Source organism: Schistocerca cancellata, chromosome 4 (assembly GCF_023864275.1).
Source record: "Schistocerca cancellata isolate TAMUIC-IGC-003103 chromosome 4, iqSchCanc2.1, whole genome shotgun sequence".
Taxonomy (NCBI): Eukaryota; Metazoa; Arthropoda; class Insecta; order Orthoptera; family Acrididae; genus Schistocerca; species Schistocerca cancellata.
This window is the reverse complement of record NC_064629.1, coordinates 812165349-812183518: the sequence shown is the minus strand read 5'-3', so window position 1 is coordinate 812183518 and position 18170 is coordinate 812165349. Positions and strand designations below refer to the sequence as shown.

At 39.6% G+C, this 18170-nt stretch overlaps 1 protein-coding gene across 1 annotated transcript in view; it reads left to right on the top strand.

Annotated features, from left to right (window-relative positions):
- Positions 1–18170, top strand: part of LOC126184794 (arginine-glutamic acid dipeptide repeats protein-like) — a 186906-nt gene that overhangs the window by 88377 nt on the left and 80359 nt on the right. Inside the window, exon 11 of the mRNA XM_049927373.1 lies at positions 13072–13182. Coding sequence (XP_049783330.1) covers positions 13072–13182 — 111 coding nt within the window. The remainder of the gene's footprint in view (positions 1–13071; positions 13183–18170) is intronic.

Genomic DNA, 18170 nt, shown 5'->3' with positions numbered 1-18170 from the left:
CGATACCTGTTGGAGGACAGGCATCCTCCGCACACTGTTCTCTTGGGGCTTTCGAGGCCGGCTGCCCCTTTTTCTTCGCGAATTTATGGCAGAGCGCACTTTTCGGGTGCGGGTGAACACTACTCTCTCCCGTACTTTCTCCCAAGAAAACAGGGTACCCCAGGGATCCGTGCTGAGTGTTGTACTGTTTGCCATCGCCATAAATCCAATTATGGATTGTCTCCCTCCTGATGTCTCGGGCTCCCTCTTTGTGGACGATTTTGCGATCTACTATAGCTCTCAACGGACCAGCCTTCTTGAACGACGTCTTCAAGGATGTCTCGATCGCCTCCACTCGTGGAGCATCGAAACTGGCTTCCGTTTTTCACCCAGTAAGACCGTTTGCGTCAAATTTTGGCGACGTACGGAGTTTCTTCCGCCCTCCTTACATCTAGGTCCTGTCAACCTTCCGTTTTCAGACGTCGCTAAATTCTTGGGTCTTATGTTTGACAGAAAACTATGCTGGTCCTCCCACGTTTCCTATCTTTCGGCTCGCTGTCTGCGATCACTTAACACCCTCCGTGTCCTGAATGGTACCTCCTGGGGAGCGGACCGAGTGGTCCTTCTCCGCCTCTATCGCGCCTTAGTGCGATCGAAATTGGATTATGGAAGCATAGTCTACTCCTCTGCTCGGCCGTCTATTCTTCGGCGTCTCGACTCTATCCACCACCGTGGATTGCGTTTAGTGTCTGGAGCTTTTTACACTAGCCCTGTGGAAAGCCTTTATGCTGAGACTGCTGAACCTCCGCTGTCCAATCGGCGAGCAGTCCTCCTGAGTCGTTATGCTAGCCGTCTGTCTTCCATGCCTGCTAATCCAGCCCACGACCTTTTTTTCGACGCCTCCTTTGATGTAGGGTATGCAGGCCGCCCCTCCTCCCTACTTCCGTCAACTGCTCCATTCTCTTTCCTTCCGCTTTCCTAAAACCTTCCTGACAACTTGGGGTACAGCACCGCCTTGGCTCCGTCCCCGGATCTGCCTGCTCCGTGACCTTTGTCAATTTCCCAAAGATGGTACCCCTACACTTGTTTATCGTCGGGCATTTGCTGCTCTATGTGCAGAAATGACGGACGCCACATTTATTTACACCGACGGCTCGAAAACATCGTTAGGTGTAGGGAGTGCCTATATTGTTGGCGACACCCCAAATCGCTTTCGGCTTCCCGACCAGTGTTCGGTTTATACTGCGGAGCTTTACGCTGTTCTCCAGGCTGTCCACTACATCCGCCGCCATCAGCGGATACAGTACGTTATCTGCTCAGATTCTCTCAGCTCTCTCCTCAGTCTCCAAGCTCTTTACCCTGTGCACCCTCTGGTCCACCGGATTCAGGACTGTCTGCGCTTGCTTCACATGAGGGGCGTCTCGGTGGCGTTCCTCTGGCTCCCGGGACACGCTGGTATCTGTGGGAATGAGGCGGCCGATATAGCGGCCAAGGCCGCAGTCTCTCTTCCTCGGCCAGCTATTCAGTCGCTTCCATTCACCGATCTTCGGAACGATTTATGTCGCCATGTTGCTCATTTATGGCATGCCCATTGGTCGGCACTTCCCTGTAATAAATTGCGGGAAGTGAAAGCCCTTCCTTGCGCTTGGACCTCTTCCTCCCGAACGCGTCGTCGGGAGGAGGTAATTTTAGCTAGACTCCGGATAGGGCATTGTCGTTTTAGCCATCGACATCTTTTAAGCGGCGATCCTCCCCCACTCTGTCCCCACTGCTCTCAGCTGTGGACGGTAAGACACCTTTTAATTGAATGCCCCTATTTTAATCCGTTACGCTCCCGTCTACAGCTATCGCCTGATCTATCGTCGATTTTAGCAGATGACACGCGCTCCGCCGACCGCGTTCTACAGTTTATTAGTGACAGTGAAATGACGTCAGTCATTTGAAGCTTTTTTTGGGGACAATCACCCCCTTTCTGTAGTGGATTTTTAAGCAGTCTTCTATTTTTAGTTTCTCCAATTTTCTGACTTTGTTCCCATTGCTGTTGGTTTTAAATTTCGGTTTTTTACTGTCTTAAGTCACGGGCTGGGCGCTAATGACCATAGAAGTTTTGCGCCCTAAAACCACAAAAAAAAAAAAAAAAAAAAAAAAAAAAAAAAACAGCATCTCCTCTATGATGAGCATTAGAGGTAGCCCCCCTTTCATCATTGATTTGCATCTTTGGACAATAGCAGGACTTCATTTTCTGCCCTCGTATTCTTGATGAAGGATCATAATCCTCAGACAAGTGACAGAGGATACAATATTAAAAAGTTATGCTTCAATAACTTTTATAATAGTCCAACATTCCACAGAAGTGTAAAACTCCATACATAGTATATGGGGCTGTGTCTCACTGGCCAGTGCTTTATGTTATAGTGGTCGTCATCTTTCTCCTGGGCGTCCAGGTTCTGTATGCAAGCCAGGTTCTATATGCCTTGCTTCTTCTGTCCTGGTTATGAGATGTTTCATGTAGTCATCATGAGTATCGACCAGTTGAAATGAGAAAAGTTTATCCATTGTTTTGAACTCATGGCTCTAGAGCAGAAAGAACAGTGTGAAAACTATAGTGTCTTGCTCCACTGTGTTTTATGCGAATATCATGATGGGAAGTATTGTACCCAAGTCATTCTGTGCAGTGTCAGTGTACATCGAGAGCATGTCTGCCAACATCTTACTGACATGTTTTTTTAGGCCATTCATCTGTGGCTGGTAGGCAGTTATCCTGTAAGTGTTGTCGCAACGTGAAATTGCCCTGATACTATTCTCAACTGGAAAACTTTTCCACCATGAGAGATCATCACACGGGGAGCACTGCACTTTAGAATGATGCCTTCTACGAGGAACTGTGCAATTACTGGAGCTTCAGGAGCCGGATTGTTTTGGTGACAACATTGTGGGTAAGGTAGACTGCTGACTGTTATTCATTGACTCCCTTTTGTCAGCTTAGGGAATCTCCCCGAGAGGTCACTTCCAATTTGGTAAAGTGGTGCTGCTGCAGGCAGGATTAGTACCAGATGCCCCAGAAGTAACTGCAACACATGCATTTTTTACAGTGGCTCACAAAGTGTCTAATGGATCTTTAGAGACTTGGTGAGTGATACCTGCATCTGATTTGGTCTCGAGTCTTCATAAATCCCAGATGAGTGTCATATCGACATGATGTTGGAATATAATGGAAATACCTTGGGGTTGCTGGCCACGGATGAGCTGGATGATGAGCATCAATTTCCACATTATGACAGTGTGTATACGACCCGGGAGATCCGGGAAAAACCCGGGAATTTTTTCATCCAGGAGAAAACCGGGAAAAGTCCGGAAAATTTTCAGGATTCCAGGAATTTTTCATTGTTTTAGTTTTCAGTTAAATTTTTGCAATTTTGACTGGTAAGAACCGATATTCTAACAAAGGATATTATTGTATCCTGCTACTGTAGAATAATACTTCAACAATAATACATAAACGAGAGAAAAAACGAAAATAACTTAAATTGCAAAGGAAATGCGCCATATACAACAACGACACACAGTGCTCATGCAAGGGCCTGCCAACAGCAAAATTTGTCAAAGGCTTTAGGAAGACTATGCAATAGCTTCATAACAACAAATTGCCTCCGATGAGCGTGAAGTCACAACTGTTTACATTTGATTTGTTTTAGCAGTTACGAGCGGACTCATGTGCATGCGCAGTTGAGTCGTGTTTTGTTTGAGCAGTAGATTCTCCCACTTCCGGCTACAGGAATGTGGCTATTGGCTGTGCAAGCAGTCGCAGCAAGCAGCTAGTTGCTACCAGGAAAAGGGGGCGCCAAATTCATATTCTGGAGGGGGAAAAAAAAACTTGTTTCACAAAGTGCCTAGCATCCAGCGCACGTTTGTCTGTCGATTATTTTGAAACGCTTCCCTGTTGGTTTTTGAACATATTTTAAGTTGATTTCTGAATGAATCATAAGTTGATTTTTGAAAGCGTGTATAGTGTACGTGATGTCTCTGTCAGGAAAATCCTCGTCACATCTAGAAATAAACTCTCTGCAGACGAAAGAGTTCGGGGCTATATGAGCTGAGCAAAGCCGAACGGATGAATGTCAACCGCTGTCCTTAGACACTGGACTCGCATTCGGGAGGACGACGGTTCAATCCCGTGTCCGGCCATCCTGATTTAGGTTTTCCGTGATTTCTCTAAATCACTCCCCGCAAATGCCGGGATGGTTCCTCTGAAAGGGCACGGCCGACTTCCTTCCCCATCCTTCCCTAATCCGATGAAACCGATGACCACGCTGTCTGGTCTCCTTCCCCAAACAACCAACCAACCAACCAACCAACCGCTGTCTGATTATGTGGTAGATTGGGTTTGCGAATGATCAGCTTTGTTATAATTACTACTATTGAAATCCATAGATTCAGGCTACCAGAATGGAAATAAACGACTGACAGGAATAACAGGTGAGAAAGATTACATACTATCTTCTCGGTGAACTCAAGAAAATGAAATTTTGACGGAAAAGTTTTGACCAGGTCGCTACACTACTAAGGGCCAGTTGTACAGTTCCCGGCTAGCAGCCGCTTAAGTTCTATTTGGGAAGTAACGTGGAAAACGTGTTGCACGAACACGTAATAACGCCTAACCGGAAAACAATCGCGGGATAACTGAACCTGTGATTCTGGCAGTGTTCGTGAAATTAATCGGCGAACAAATTTTGACAATGGTAGGAATAGCTGCAGAACTGGTGATGACAAGATAGTTTCTTAGAATGAGAAAGTAGAAGAAACGGAGACATCACCCAAATTATGAAGAATAAGACAATTCCAAATTATATAAAAATTTCGTAATACTACTTTTCGATCTTGTGCTTGAGAAACTGGTGCGTATGAATGAAATGTGAAACTGTTTCCTAACATAAAGCTTTTTGCTTGTAGTAGGCCTAATAAGCATATGATATTGATACTTCGTGGATTATATTCTGTCGTGTTTTAAAAATGGCCATTTGTGCCAAAACAGTCTTGTTTATTTGGTATGTCTTACAAAATTGCTCCAATATCAGAAAGGCCTCTTTTGTTTTATGTAGCAGGCAGTGACAAAATAGATGTAATCAGATTGAGAAACCACACCAGGCTTGAGTATTATTTGTGTTAACAGCTTTTTCAGTATTAGATAACGACATTTTGATTTTTCACATAGTGAATCGTTTGATGAGCTTGGGTGAGATAATAGATTCTTTCGCAGAAAGGAAAGCATGCCATGTAAAGCTGTAGCAAGATTAGAGAGAAAAAATGCTAAGAGCTGAGGATTGAAGAAATGTGTACTTTCTTGCTTCTCTCTTTTCTTTATTGGTTTTGTGTGTCCTGTATTTAATTTTACGTCACACAAAACAGCAAGTTATTAGCTAATAGGCAATAAAGAGTGCAAATTTTCAGAAGAGTTCTTGTTCTCCCGAATACAAATAATCCCATCCACTATTAATTGCGAGATTTTTTTTTTTTTTTAAGAGGGGCCTGCTGTCAAACCGGCCGACTGGAAGCAGGAGAGGCACCACAGGACATTTCAACTTCCACTGTCCTGAATATAGTTTGATGGCATCCAGTACAAAATATACACGTTTCAATTCCACAGAGCGAAATACAGTGATGAGCGATAGAAGAATGCTTTATGAAGAGGCGTGGCACTGCACTTCGGCACACTTGAGACCAAATAATATGTCTTACATTTCCTCGAACACATATGTTTTATGTTTCAGACTTTTCAGAAAGATGTGCGCTACAAGATGAACATATTTTTGAAAATTCGATCTTTTTTAGTATTGATCCAGTTCGCAAATATCGTAGATCCGAGGCTAATGCACAGAGCAGTCTGAGTTATAGTGGGTAGTCTCCACGTGACCCGTATTTACATTTAGCGATTTTGCTGTTTCCTCTTTGTTTACCCTCACGTCAAATGAAAACAAGACAGATGTCTGTGGCCGGGAGCTATGAAGTGAATTAAAATACATTCACATAATTACGGAAGGCTAAAATATGTCATTAGTTTCAGATTTTACTTTATTTCCACCTTTCTGACTGTCAAGCATTAATCGCCTTGCAGAACAATGAAGTTATTTTTGTCGGTTTGCTAAAGAAATTTGACTTTTATAAACCTTTTCCGCAGAGGCAGTCAATGTATTTGAAAGGAAATGTTTGATTCCACAGTACTGGCTAGTTTCAACTGTTCGCTGCATTTCAAGTGCACATTTTCATCTTCTAGCATGTATGGCGTTATGCCATAATAAAGAACCAAGCATGATATAATGCAGTACTGATGCTCCAAGAAAATTTACATCCCGAAAACCACACTGGGAAGCTTAATATCAGGTCGAGGTATACTTGATTGGGAATCTGGACATACGAATGTGCACTTGAAGTATGCACTTTAAATGTGTGCATTTTAGTTATGGTTCACGAAATTCCGATGCTCTTGGAATATCATCTGATGTCTTGTTTCTGTTATGACATAATGTATGATCTTTCAATGCTTTATACGTATGTACATATGGTCTTCCTGCATCATGGTAGCTGCACAAGCGCGGTGACGCCTTTTATCTGCGCTCTCCGTCAACTGCTGAAACGAACTTATTTCTAACATATCGCTCTCTGGCAACTGCTGAAACGAACCTATTTCTGACAGGTCGCAGGAAAAATATTGCGAAATGTGGTTTGAAATTTGTTACTTTCAAAGTAAATATCCTCTTACGTAAGTTGAACTATGTGTGAGAATGTACCATGAATTTCTTAAATCACAGAGCGTTTGACTGTCATTTAAAAAATCAGCTCTTTGATGATGAGCCATTTAGAAAAATTTCGAACCCAGATCATCAGACATTTGTCATTATTAAAAATTTTACTGGCACATTTGTGTGATTCTTAAAGTGTAACACGCGCATAAAAGATCAACATTATATGTGAAATCATAATTTTTCTTGCAGCTTATTAACCTTAGAGACCAATATTATATGTGAAAACTTTTCTTTCCTTGTAGCAACACTATGTATATTAATTTAAACTATTAACTTTACGTGTTTGTGTGTTCGTGCTACGTAACAGTGATGTTGCTGTTGGCTGACTACGTCACGTGTCCTATGCTCTGAATATCCGCTGTTATCGGCTGCCGAGCTATGACTGGCTTACAGAAATGCATCGCAATCTCTATTTCAATGATTCAGAAAGTAACATGCGGTGTTTGGTGGAATTCCAATGTATACTTTCGTAATACGAAAATATGCAACGTACATGTTGCTGCACATAAGACATTTCCGAAACGCGTCTTTCTCTCTGAGTTTCATTTTCTAAAGCGCCGGGAAATTCTACGCCCGTGTGTAAAACCTAAACCATTCAAAGTATTGACAAGGGAAAACATAGTGTCACTTAACATGGGAAAAGCGTGTTTTCACCCGGGAGAAAGTGTATTTTTAACCGGGAAAAATCTGGGAATTTTTCTTCCTTGTTCACGTATACACCCTGTATCAGATCATAGTTCCTCTTATACAGTATACCATTTATTTGTTGGTATCCTTTGGCTGGATCTTGCCTCTGTTCAGCAGCATTGTCATGTAATGCAGCAATTAATGAGATTTCACTCGTGCTGCTGTGTTCTGCCAAAGAATTCCTTGAGTGACAGTCAGCACTATTCTGTTTGTGTCCATATTTTTGTACCAATGTGATGTCATACTCCTGAACCCTCAGTGTCTGTTTTGCCAGTTGACCCGATGGATTCTTTGGGCTGGTCAGCCAGTATAGAGAATGGTGATCTGTCTAAATAGTGAAGTGTTTGTCAAATAAATAGGGCCAGAACTTGTTTATGGCCCAAACACCTCCAAGGCACTCCATCTCAGTGGTTCTTCTTGAACTTGGAGGATACTCTGGCCGCATGAACTATCACTTTTCCAGCACCTTCCTGGATTTGTACTAGAACTGCCCATATCCCACAACACATTTCAACACATTTGTCAGTTGGCTTTGATATTCTTCAGATGTCTTCAAAAAAATGGCATTATCATCCAGATAGCAAAGTCCAATTTAGGTGTCAAATCGGATTGTCCATTGTATTTTTGAAGATGGCTGGAGCATTTCATAGTTCAAGTGGCGTAACTTTGAACTCATAGAGGCTATTCATAGTTACGAAAGTAGTCATTTCCCAGTCAGCCTTGTCAATCTCGATTTGCGAGTAGCCTGTCTGTGTGTGCATTGTTGAAAAATACTTTACCTCTTCCAAGCAGTCCAGGGTGCAGTCAGTGCACAGCAGTAGAAACAGAAGTGTCTCTTCGTGATTTTGTTCAGTTGTTGTAGGTAGTCAACTCAGAAACACCATGTGCTGTCCTTCTTCGCAAGGACAACAGGAGAGGAACAAGGACTCTGAAGTATTAATTATGTCATCTTTCACCATGTTTTCCTCTTACTCCTGAATTATCCATTCTTCAGCCAACAACACTGTATGAGCATTGGCTATTGGTGGCTGATCCCCAGTGTTAATACGGAGTGAGGTGGAACAGTTGTTAGCACACTGGATTTGCATTTGGGAGGACGACGGTTCAATCCTGCGTCCGGCCATCCTGATTTAGGTTTTCCGTGGTTTCCTTGTGAATCGCTCCAGGCAAATTCTGGGATGGTTCCTTTGAAAGGGCATGGCCGACTTCCTTCCCTAATCCGATTAGACCGATGACATCGCTGTCTGGTCTCCTCCCCCAAACAACCCAACCCCCAGTGTTAATCTGATGTTTTATCATGGACTGCTTGGCCTGTCTTTCCTTCACTCTGGATTTGAAAGCTTCTGAATTGACACAAAATAGCTATTACTTGCCGATGTTGATCCTCTGTCACGCCAAATTCTATTGGCAGTTAAATAATAGCTTTCTCCCCTGTGTTGCCTGTAGTTGTAGGTTAGCAGGATTCTTTGTTGATGACTCTAAGCTGCCCTTCCTGGATTGTTTCAGCTGTTCGTGTGCACACACCTTTAGGGATGAATGGTGGCTGCTCGTGACAGTGAGGGATCCAAAGTTCTCCTTGACCCTCCACTATGTTTATGATCATTGCCAGCATGTAGATTTGTTTTGTGAGCCTGAGTAGCTTTTTACAATCAACAAAAACTTCACATCATATTTGCCATTGACTGTAGAAATTATTTTTTTCACAATTGCAGTTTCAACTTTTGGGCCATTGTCAAGTGTTACTGCAAAAGATGTTGCTTCAGCATGTGTCAGACTAAAATCCTCCGATAGGCCTACATGTCATCATCAGAAATAGCCTTGTGAAATAAATAATTTCTACAGTCAGTGATATCCTTCAAGAAATTCTACATGACTGTGAGCCCCAACCATGAGAAGTTAATCAAAAACTTCACAGTTTAACTGTGCATCTTGACTGATGACTGGAACTTGTCTTGTTGATGACAAAAGGATAACAATGTCTTCAGTAGCCAACAACTGCCCAGAGCAATCTTTTTTTCTGTATGCTTGTTAGAATATCATCTTTGTCAGTTTGGAGATCTGATCCTTCACAGTCTATGAATGGATGTGGTGACTGCAAGAAGTCCTACCCAAGAATAATGATATGACTACATTCTGATGAAATGACAAGGATCAAACCTCTCTTCTTCACCATTCTCAATTATTTCTGAGCTGTGTGGTCAGCATTCATGGTGGATATGTCTATTGTACTCGGTCCAAGATTTCTGGCAGCCGTACACTGTTGTGTCTCTACTTTTACTGTTTCGCACATGAGAGAAGTGAGGTCATGCTGGTCTTCCGCCACTGCCTTGGGGACCAAGGAACCACATTCAGGAGTTGACTGTACCACTTTCACCTGACTCTTTTCTTTGTGATACATTTCCTTAGTCCACTGGCACCACTTGATAAATTCTTCTGTTGTTTTGACATACTCTATCGGAGAAGCTTGGTGTGTGTCTTCTGCGACTCCTTTTCTGATAAGTGAGGAAACATTCTGTATGTGTGACTGTGTCGTTTTGCAATAGCAATGGGCCTTGTTCTTTGGTTGTTCTTCTGTTAAGCAGACTTACTGTTGATTGTCACCAATTGTTTTCCTCAGTTCAACCTGGAATTTGCCCCAGCTATTGAACTTCTTTTCGTTGTTTTCAAACCATTGCTGGACTGTGTCATAAAAATAAAAGTATACATATACCAGACACGTCGTATCATCCCACTTTGGTGACTTGGTCAGATGCTGTTATCCATTTCATCAGATCCTGACCAGTATCCCTGGAAAACACTGATTGATGCCTGATTTTCAGCTGACATCTGCTGTTTTGGATTCCATCCATTTCCTGAATGTGCAGATCTTAGGAATGATGTACTGCTTGTATTCCAATTCCTGTCCATGTAGGTGACTGCTTTTACATTGCCTAACTGGAGTCTTGGTGATGTAAATGTTGTGAAGCACCTGGCACCTTCACCAAACAATGCCATGTCGAAATCGCAATTGAGTCCAAGTCTGAAGGCAGGGTTTTCAATGAAATACAACACGTAGACTGAAAGAAATTTTATTACTGACATCAACATACAGCCAGAACAGAACTGATGTGGATGGGGAGTGCAGTTTTTTTATACAAGTGTTATATGTTCCAGAATACTATAATGGCAATCAAAAAGTTCCAGTTTGAAGATGTTGCTGCAGCTTGTATGCAATGTAATGATTTTCTTATGCGGGTATATAAGCACCAATATGTGGGCAATGGATTAGTGTGGCTTTTGTGTCTTTCCACCAGGCGTACAGTAAATGGGGAAATATGAACTGTGACAAGAAGGACTAATATGCTATTATTTCTTCCTTGGTTGCTGAAGGACAAACACCGGTGACATTCATTGGAGAATGAAAAATGCATATGGGACAGCTGGTTTCAGTTTGACACAAGACAGTGGTTGATATGGGAGGCCAGCCTCATCTCGTACACCAGCTCAAGTGGTAGACACTTGGGCACTTGCCCTATAGTCCTAGTCTCTCCTCATGTGATTATCTCCTTATCCCTTAAAAAAGTCTTTGAATGATCGACAGTTCCTGTCAGTTTGTGATTTGCAGCAAGCACAGATTTCTTCATGCAACAGGATGTGCTGTTTTACCAAACAGGTGTCTTTGACCTGGTGCTTTAGTGAGATGATTGCCTCAGTGCTGATATAGAACCACAATATATTTCAAGAATCTTCCAGAAATGATAACTCTAAAATAATAAATAATTGCAATAATGGCAACGCTTATCACTGCGTGCACAAGAACTGATGGCAATATTTCTTTGTACGTACAAAACAATAATGTATGCTCTGTTGGTTGTGCATGTCAGTGTCACACTTTATCTGTGACTGGCTGCATAAGCTGATTCCTAGGTCAGACAGGGTTAAGTGAATCATGCCTCTGAGGGAATTGTGATTTACTTATCCAACAATTGTTAATGCTCTGATTATTGTTAGAGTGTTGCTTACATGCTGGCTGAAGGGCTTTCTTCAATAGAGTTATCAAATTGTAGATGTTATAGGGGGAGAGGAGTTAATTGCTCTTGAACATATCAGCATACGGATTTGAGATGTGCTCCATTTTTGTGTACTGTGTATGAGTGATGCCCTCTAAAATATAAAAGTGCACCTATACAGCATGAAATGCTACACTATGATAGTGTGTAAAAAATTCATGTACTAGCTTTGTAGCATTCTTTTCATCTTATTATCAGGTTGGTGCACAAAAACAGTGGATTCTGAAATGGCAATAGTTGGATGTTACCAAATGCCAACAAAGCACCTATATTTTCATTGAGAGTTTTGGGTTTACTAAAATGGTCAGAGGCACTCAGGAACACCAACAAACATTTGTACCTGACACATTACGACAGTTATGACTGCAGTGGTCATTGAAAAAAACTGTAGTCTGTAGCATGGCTTTAGAAGATAAACCCTGTAAAGAAATGTTAGCAAGTACACAATGTGAAAAACAGTAGGGCTAGTGAACTTTCCTCCTCATTTTTAATGGGATACCAGTGATATTGAGCTACATTTTTATAACAGTGACTTCTCAGCATGTTCAAGAATATGGAAAAGTGTGCACAACTGATTCCTCAGGAGCTTGATGAATAATTTTTTATTTGTCACCTGGAAGAGTTGCTTCTCTGTTATTCTGATATAAGAAAATAAAAAATATAATTACACACAAAGCACTGTCACAAATTTAAAAAAAAGGTTTTTATTAATTGTCGCTATCCTGTTCAGTACCTTTGTAATGGTGATTAGTGAGTGCTGCATGTATTATTTGGTATTCATTGTTGAAAACTGGTGAAAGAATGAATGCTGGAAGATATTGCATCCCATTTACCGGGCTGCAAGGCATAAAGACTAAGCCAGAAATGGTCTTTTACTGTGCAGAAACTACATATTACTGAGACTCATGTGCTGACAAACTGTTTAGGCATATGGACAGTTTGCAGACAGGGAAAACTTTTGCATTAAAGCCACCCATGATATTGTTTTAGAATAGCATTTCACTCAGAAATATTTAAAATTTGTGACAGTGTTGCACTAGTGCCTCATAAGGATAAGTCTCATGCAAATGTGGATTTATTATTTTCATCAAATTATTGTTGTTTCAAAGTGCACCACAGAACCCAACATTTCATGTGCAGCATCCTAATACACTTTAATCAATATTCATGTTGTAATATGGTGCATTGCGAGATGTGAATGTGATATTTGTACATATTCTTCCTGGTATGACATAATGGCTAACAAATCTGCAGTGTAGTTGAAATAAATGATTGTCTGGCATACCTTTAGTTGGGGGATAATATTATGAAATATGCTTTGATATACATTATTTTGTTTATTAACGTTGTGTGATATTGTAAAAACAGGATATTTTGAAATATCCAACTGTTAGTTATATCAGTTAATTTGCTTATAATATATTCAGACAAATATCCCTTTCAAGTGTCATGGTTTTTGCTCACGAGGGGTTTTATCACATAGTCTTTGGAATTACACACTTTGATTTAGCTGACATTAATATAAAATTATTCCATTTTCATTTCTTTACTTGCAGTCAAAACCAGAAACTCCAACAAAAGGGAAAAAACGATCAACGATAGAGGTTGAGAATGAAGAAGAGAAGGAAGTTTCACTATTCAAGCGCAAAAGAAATGATAGGGCAGATGTAAGTAGTATTTGTAAGAACATCAAGACTTCCAACTTTTTTGTTGGTTGGTTGTTAAATTTTAAGTAAAGTGAATGTTTAATTTGTTATGTGACTGAAAAGTTTTTCATGGCTGTCTGCTGGATTCAGTTATTGGCCCTACATTAATTTTTTACAGTGAGATTTGCTGCCAACTTATGTTGACTGCAGATGAATGCTAAGCTAAACTGACACAGTTTGGTGTCCCAGTCCAGGATTCAGCTGCAGTCACCTGAAAATGGCATCAAATCAATGCAGTAAAACAACCTGGTAGAATTTGATTTAGATAATTTGTATCACTGAAGCCGTACTTTATGCAAATTTTTTAGTCATGAAACTGTACTCTGTTTAAGAAGATGGCTTATTATCTTTTTATGGACTTCATATCTTCCTTTCTTTTTTTTACATAGCCAACAGATATCTTATTACTCCATTTCACTTAACACCCATCTTTTCTTCCACCTCGTACTTTCTTCTCACTAACTACTACTCTGAATCTTTCACATGTAGTGTCACAAATCAGTTATTTGATTTTCATATGTTTTGAATAACACATGTCATATTTTCTGTTTTTATCTGCCACTCTGTCTCCTCCAAATTTCCTCCCACCTTTGCCAAAAGCAAAGGGCATATTTTTTTCCTACAATTTCATGGCAGTGCCTTGTATGAGGTAAGTTGTCTTTCATATTTCACATGGATTATATACAGCTGCCATAGGCAAAGAAAAGGTTATAAAAATCTCTAATGATTTTGAGTCTGAAAACAATTGTTTATGGGCAATAATGTGAGGGCTTTCATTCACTTGATCATGGTAGTGGAAAATGTATAACTAGAGTCTGCCTGCTTAGTTGAACAGTAACATATTTTCCTACCATACAGTGGGTCCAGTTCGATTACAGACAAGTTGGAGATTTTCTCTACTTGTGGACTGGGTATTGTGTTGTCCTCCTCATCCTTTCATCATCATCCCCAACACACAAGCTGCCCAATGTGGCGTCACCTGAAATAAGACCTCGACGTGGCGGCCAAACTTCCCCGGATGGAGCCTCCCGGCCAACAGTGCCATATGATCATTTCATTTTCATGTAAAAGTAGAAGTGATTTTCAGTAAAAGAAGTTTTAATGTTTAGTTATTTATAAGAGTGGCTTGAAAACCAACTTCCATCTTTATCTTACTAGGTTGGAAATGTGGATATGTGTATTTGTTCATTCCTCATTCCAAGACGACATATGAACATTATTTGCTATAAACGAAGATCTTGCCAGCTGTGAGACACTGACACCAATAGCTTTTTTCACCACAGTGTGTGGAGAGAATGGAATGGGTGGAATTATTCTTTATCCTTTGTGTCACTTGTTCTGCAGTGAGTGCACTGACATCTGCAGTGAACATGTGAATGGCTAACTATCTGTTGACAACCACGTACTTTTAGCAAGAGCAGGCATTGCCCGCAGGGGGAGCGACTTTTAAAACTAAGTTTATGAAAACAGTTACAAGTCGCACTTTGTATTTTTTATTTACTGGTTTTGCTCTTCAAATGAAAAAGAGCATTATTGGAATATACACTGTAAAAGATACAAATTGAGATAATATAGAAAACTCACATTGACATTATGTAAAGTACATATGGCTGACAGCATTAAAGATTGTGTTTAAAGTTGGCTGGCAGCTCTATAAATTAAACTGGCTGTGCTGTAGTGTTTAAACTTATGTTTAAAGTGTGTTTAAAGTACAGCAGTAAATGATGAAACTGACAGTGCCAAAATGAAACTGACTGTACAACAGTACTTGTAACATCCATGGTATTGTGTATCCAAAAATAATTTACAACTAAAGAAAATGAAATTTACATTTTAGTTTCCTCTTTTATGGGTGTATGTATAGCATGTCATATCTGTTTATATTTCAAAAAATACAAGTACATCTGTAAAAATTAAAATGTATTTCGAAATACATTATAAAAATACATATTTAAAAATATCTTTACAAAAATGCATTCGAAACTACCATTTTTAAAAATATTTCTGGTAAGATAATATACAGGTATTATATTTTAGTTGCTTATATACAGCACTTCATCAATTAACCTATAGAATCCATGTAAATTACATTTGCTTTCTTCATTTGATAAATTTTGTGGGGTTTTCTTCTTTTCTAAAAAAAAAAAATTCCGATTCTTCCAAAACATGTAACAAAGGACCTTTATCTGCGGTGTGGATAATTTTCATACTGTCTTGAAACTCACCTAATGTATGTTTACTTGTTCTCAAATGCACCCAAAAATTAAGTTCTCAGTTGAAGATGAAACTGATAGTAGCATCAATGTTCTCAATTTGTCAGTTAGTAGATCGAATGGGATGCATATTTTTAAAGTTTACAGGAAGCCTACATATTCAGCTAGAATTATTGGGAGTAATTCAAATTATCTAATCCAGCACAAAAAGCATATTTCTATTCAGCTTTATACAGACTATTACAGTTACCACTCACAGATAATGACAGAGCAACAGAATTACAACCAAAAGTATGGCATTAAGGAACAATTACCAAGAATGTGATGTAACGATATTGTACCACACTACACAGACAATTGTTAAATGAAAGAAAAACAATAGTATAGGCAAGCCAGTAGAAAAGGAAAGGTATATTACACTCACATACAAAGGTCATGTAACAGAGGTGTTTCCCAAGATAGAAAGTTAAAGTAACATTTTGAAGCAGCAGCTCCCTTAGACATGCTCTAATACACAAAGAGAATATATGTAAGGACAAATACAGTAATTTAAGAATATATGAAATGAGTTGCCAGAATTGTCAGAGCATGTACATTGGCCAGACTGGAAGGGTGTTCAAAATACGTTTTAAAGAACATTGCAGTTTAAATTCAAATCATACAGCATTTGGCAAACATTTGAGAACAACTAAACAAACATTGGATGAGATCCAAGCTAGCATGAAAATTATCCACATCACGATAAAGGTCCTCTGTTAAATGTCTTTCTAAGGCGCTGCCATCATGGACTGTGCGGCTGGTCGAGGTGGAGGTTCGAGTTCTCCTCGGGCATGGGTGTGTGTGTGTGTGTGTGTTTGTCCTTAGGATAATTTAGGTTGAGTAGTGTGTAAGCTTAGGGGCTGATGACCTTAGCAGTTAAGTCCCATAAGATCTCTCACACATTTGAACATTTTTTAAAATGTTTTGGAAGAGATGGAATTTTCCTAGGAAAGAAGAAAAACCACAAAATTTATTAAACGAACAAAGTGAATTTAATTTGCTTGGATTCTTCCAGTTATTTGATGAAATGCTGTAGATAATCAACCAAAATATAATACCTGCCGTATTATCCTAACAGAGATATTTTTAGAAATGGTAGTTCGGAATGCATTTTTGTAAAGAAATTTTTAAATATTTTTTTGTAATGTATGTTGAAAGACATTTTAATTTTTACAGATGTACTTGTATTTTTTGAAAGATAAGCAGATATGAACAGATATGACATGTCTATATACAGGCCTGTAAAAGAGGCAACAAAAATGTAAATTTTGTGAATTATGTTTTGATACACGATACCATGGACGTTACAAGTACTGTTGTACAGTCAATTTCATCTTTGGCAGTGTCAGGGTCATCATTTACTACTGTACTTTATACACACTTTAAATATAAGTTTAAGTACTATAGTACAGCCAGTTTAATATATAGAGCTGCCAGTCAGCTTTAAACATAAGTCACCATACTGGAAATAGAACATATAATTATGTAATGTCCATGTGAGTTTTCCTTATTATCTCAATTTGTATCTGTTACAGTGTATATTCTCATAATGCTCTTGTTCATTTGAAGAGCGAAACCAGTGAATAAAAAATACAAAGTGTGACTGTTTTCAGAAACTAAATCATGTACTTGTCGTAAAAGTGCATGATACAGACAGAATAATTTCACGTGTGAGAACGGCACAGATATCTTTGAGTAATTGTGCACGATGGTGTGATGGTATGCTTTTCGTGAGTTTTATACCAAGTAAGTGCAAAGATTTCAGCTTAGGAAATTAATGTGCAGGGTTGTAGGGTGTGCCTGTTTCAACCACAGTATGATAGTGTAGTAGTTAAAGCTGCTGAGCATTGGCATATTAGGTCGAGGTCCGAGAACTGGTGTTCAATTTGGATTTTTCTGGAACTGGAAGGTGTGGAGTGCATTTGTCTCAACATTGTTACTCCAGGTGTAAAGCTGCACAGCTAAATAAACAGGGGAGTTGACATGTAAGAAGTAGTATTAAATTGAAAGCCTTGGAGCTAACTGTAAACCACATAATGTGTATTTATTTATGCAGATTGTCACAGGAGGTGTGGGAGTTTAATTCTGTTTGTGAGTTTTGAAATAAAAAGATATCAGTGTACTGGGATCAAATGAATATGACTTAGGATATTGAGGTGGTTTTTTCCCCCCAAAAAAACCTGTGACAGTAATTGGACACTATTTGTAAATGTATCCTACATCTTCTGCGGCAGGGGAGTTTGAAAGTGTTTGATCAACTTCCACATAGAGACTTGCTCTCACTTCCACTAGTTATCAAACTTAAAAGATTGTTTGTATAACAGCACTTTTCACAATGATGAGCAAAAGAAAAATGACATGGAGTGGCTGCAGTTACAGGTGTCAAAATTTCATATGTGTTAGTGAGTGGGAATGTCACTTTTGTATCAGAAAATCAAACAGTAGAAAATCCAGGATGGAATAATGACAATAGTATGAAAAGGATAGATTGCTACTCACCATATAGTGAAGGTATTGAGTCTCGGACAGGCACAACAAGAAGGCTGCTAAACAAGTTAGCATTTGGCGAAAAGGTTTTCTCCTGTATTAGGCAACATACTCACACACATTCACACAAATGCAACTCATACACAGTGCAGTCTGGCCTCAACAGCCAGAGAGACAGTGGTCATGTGTGTACGAGTTGCATTTGCATGA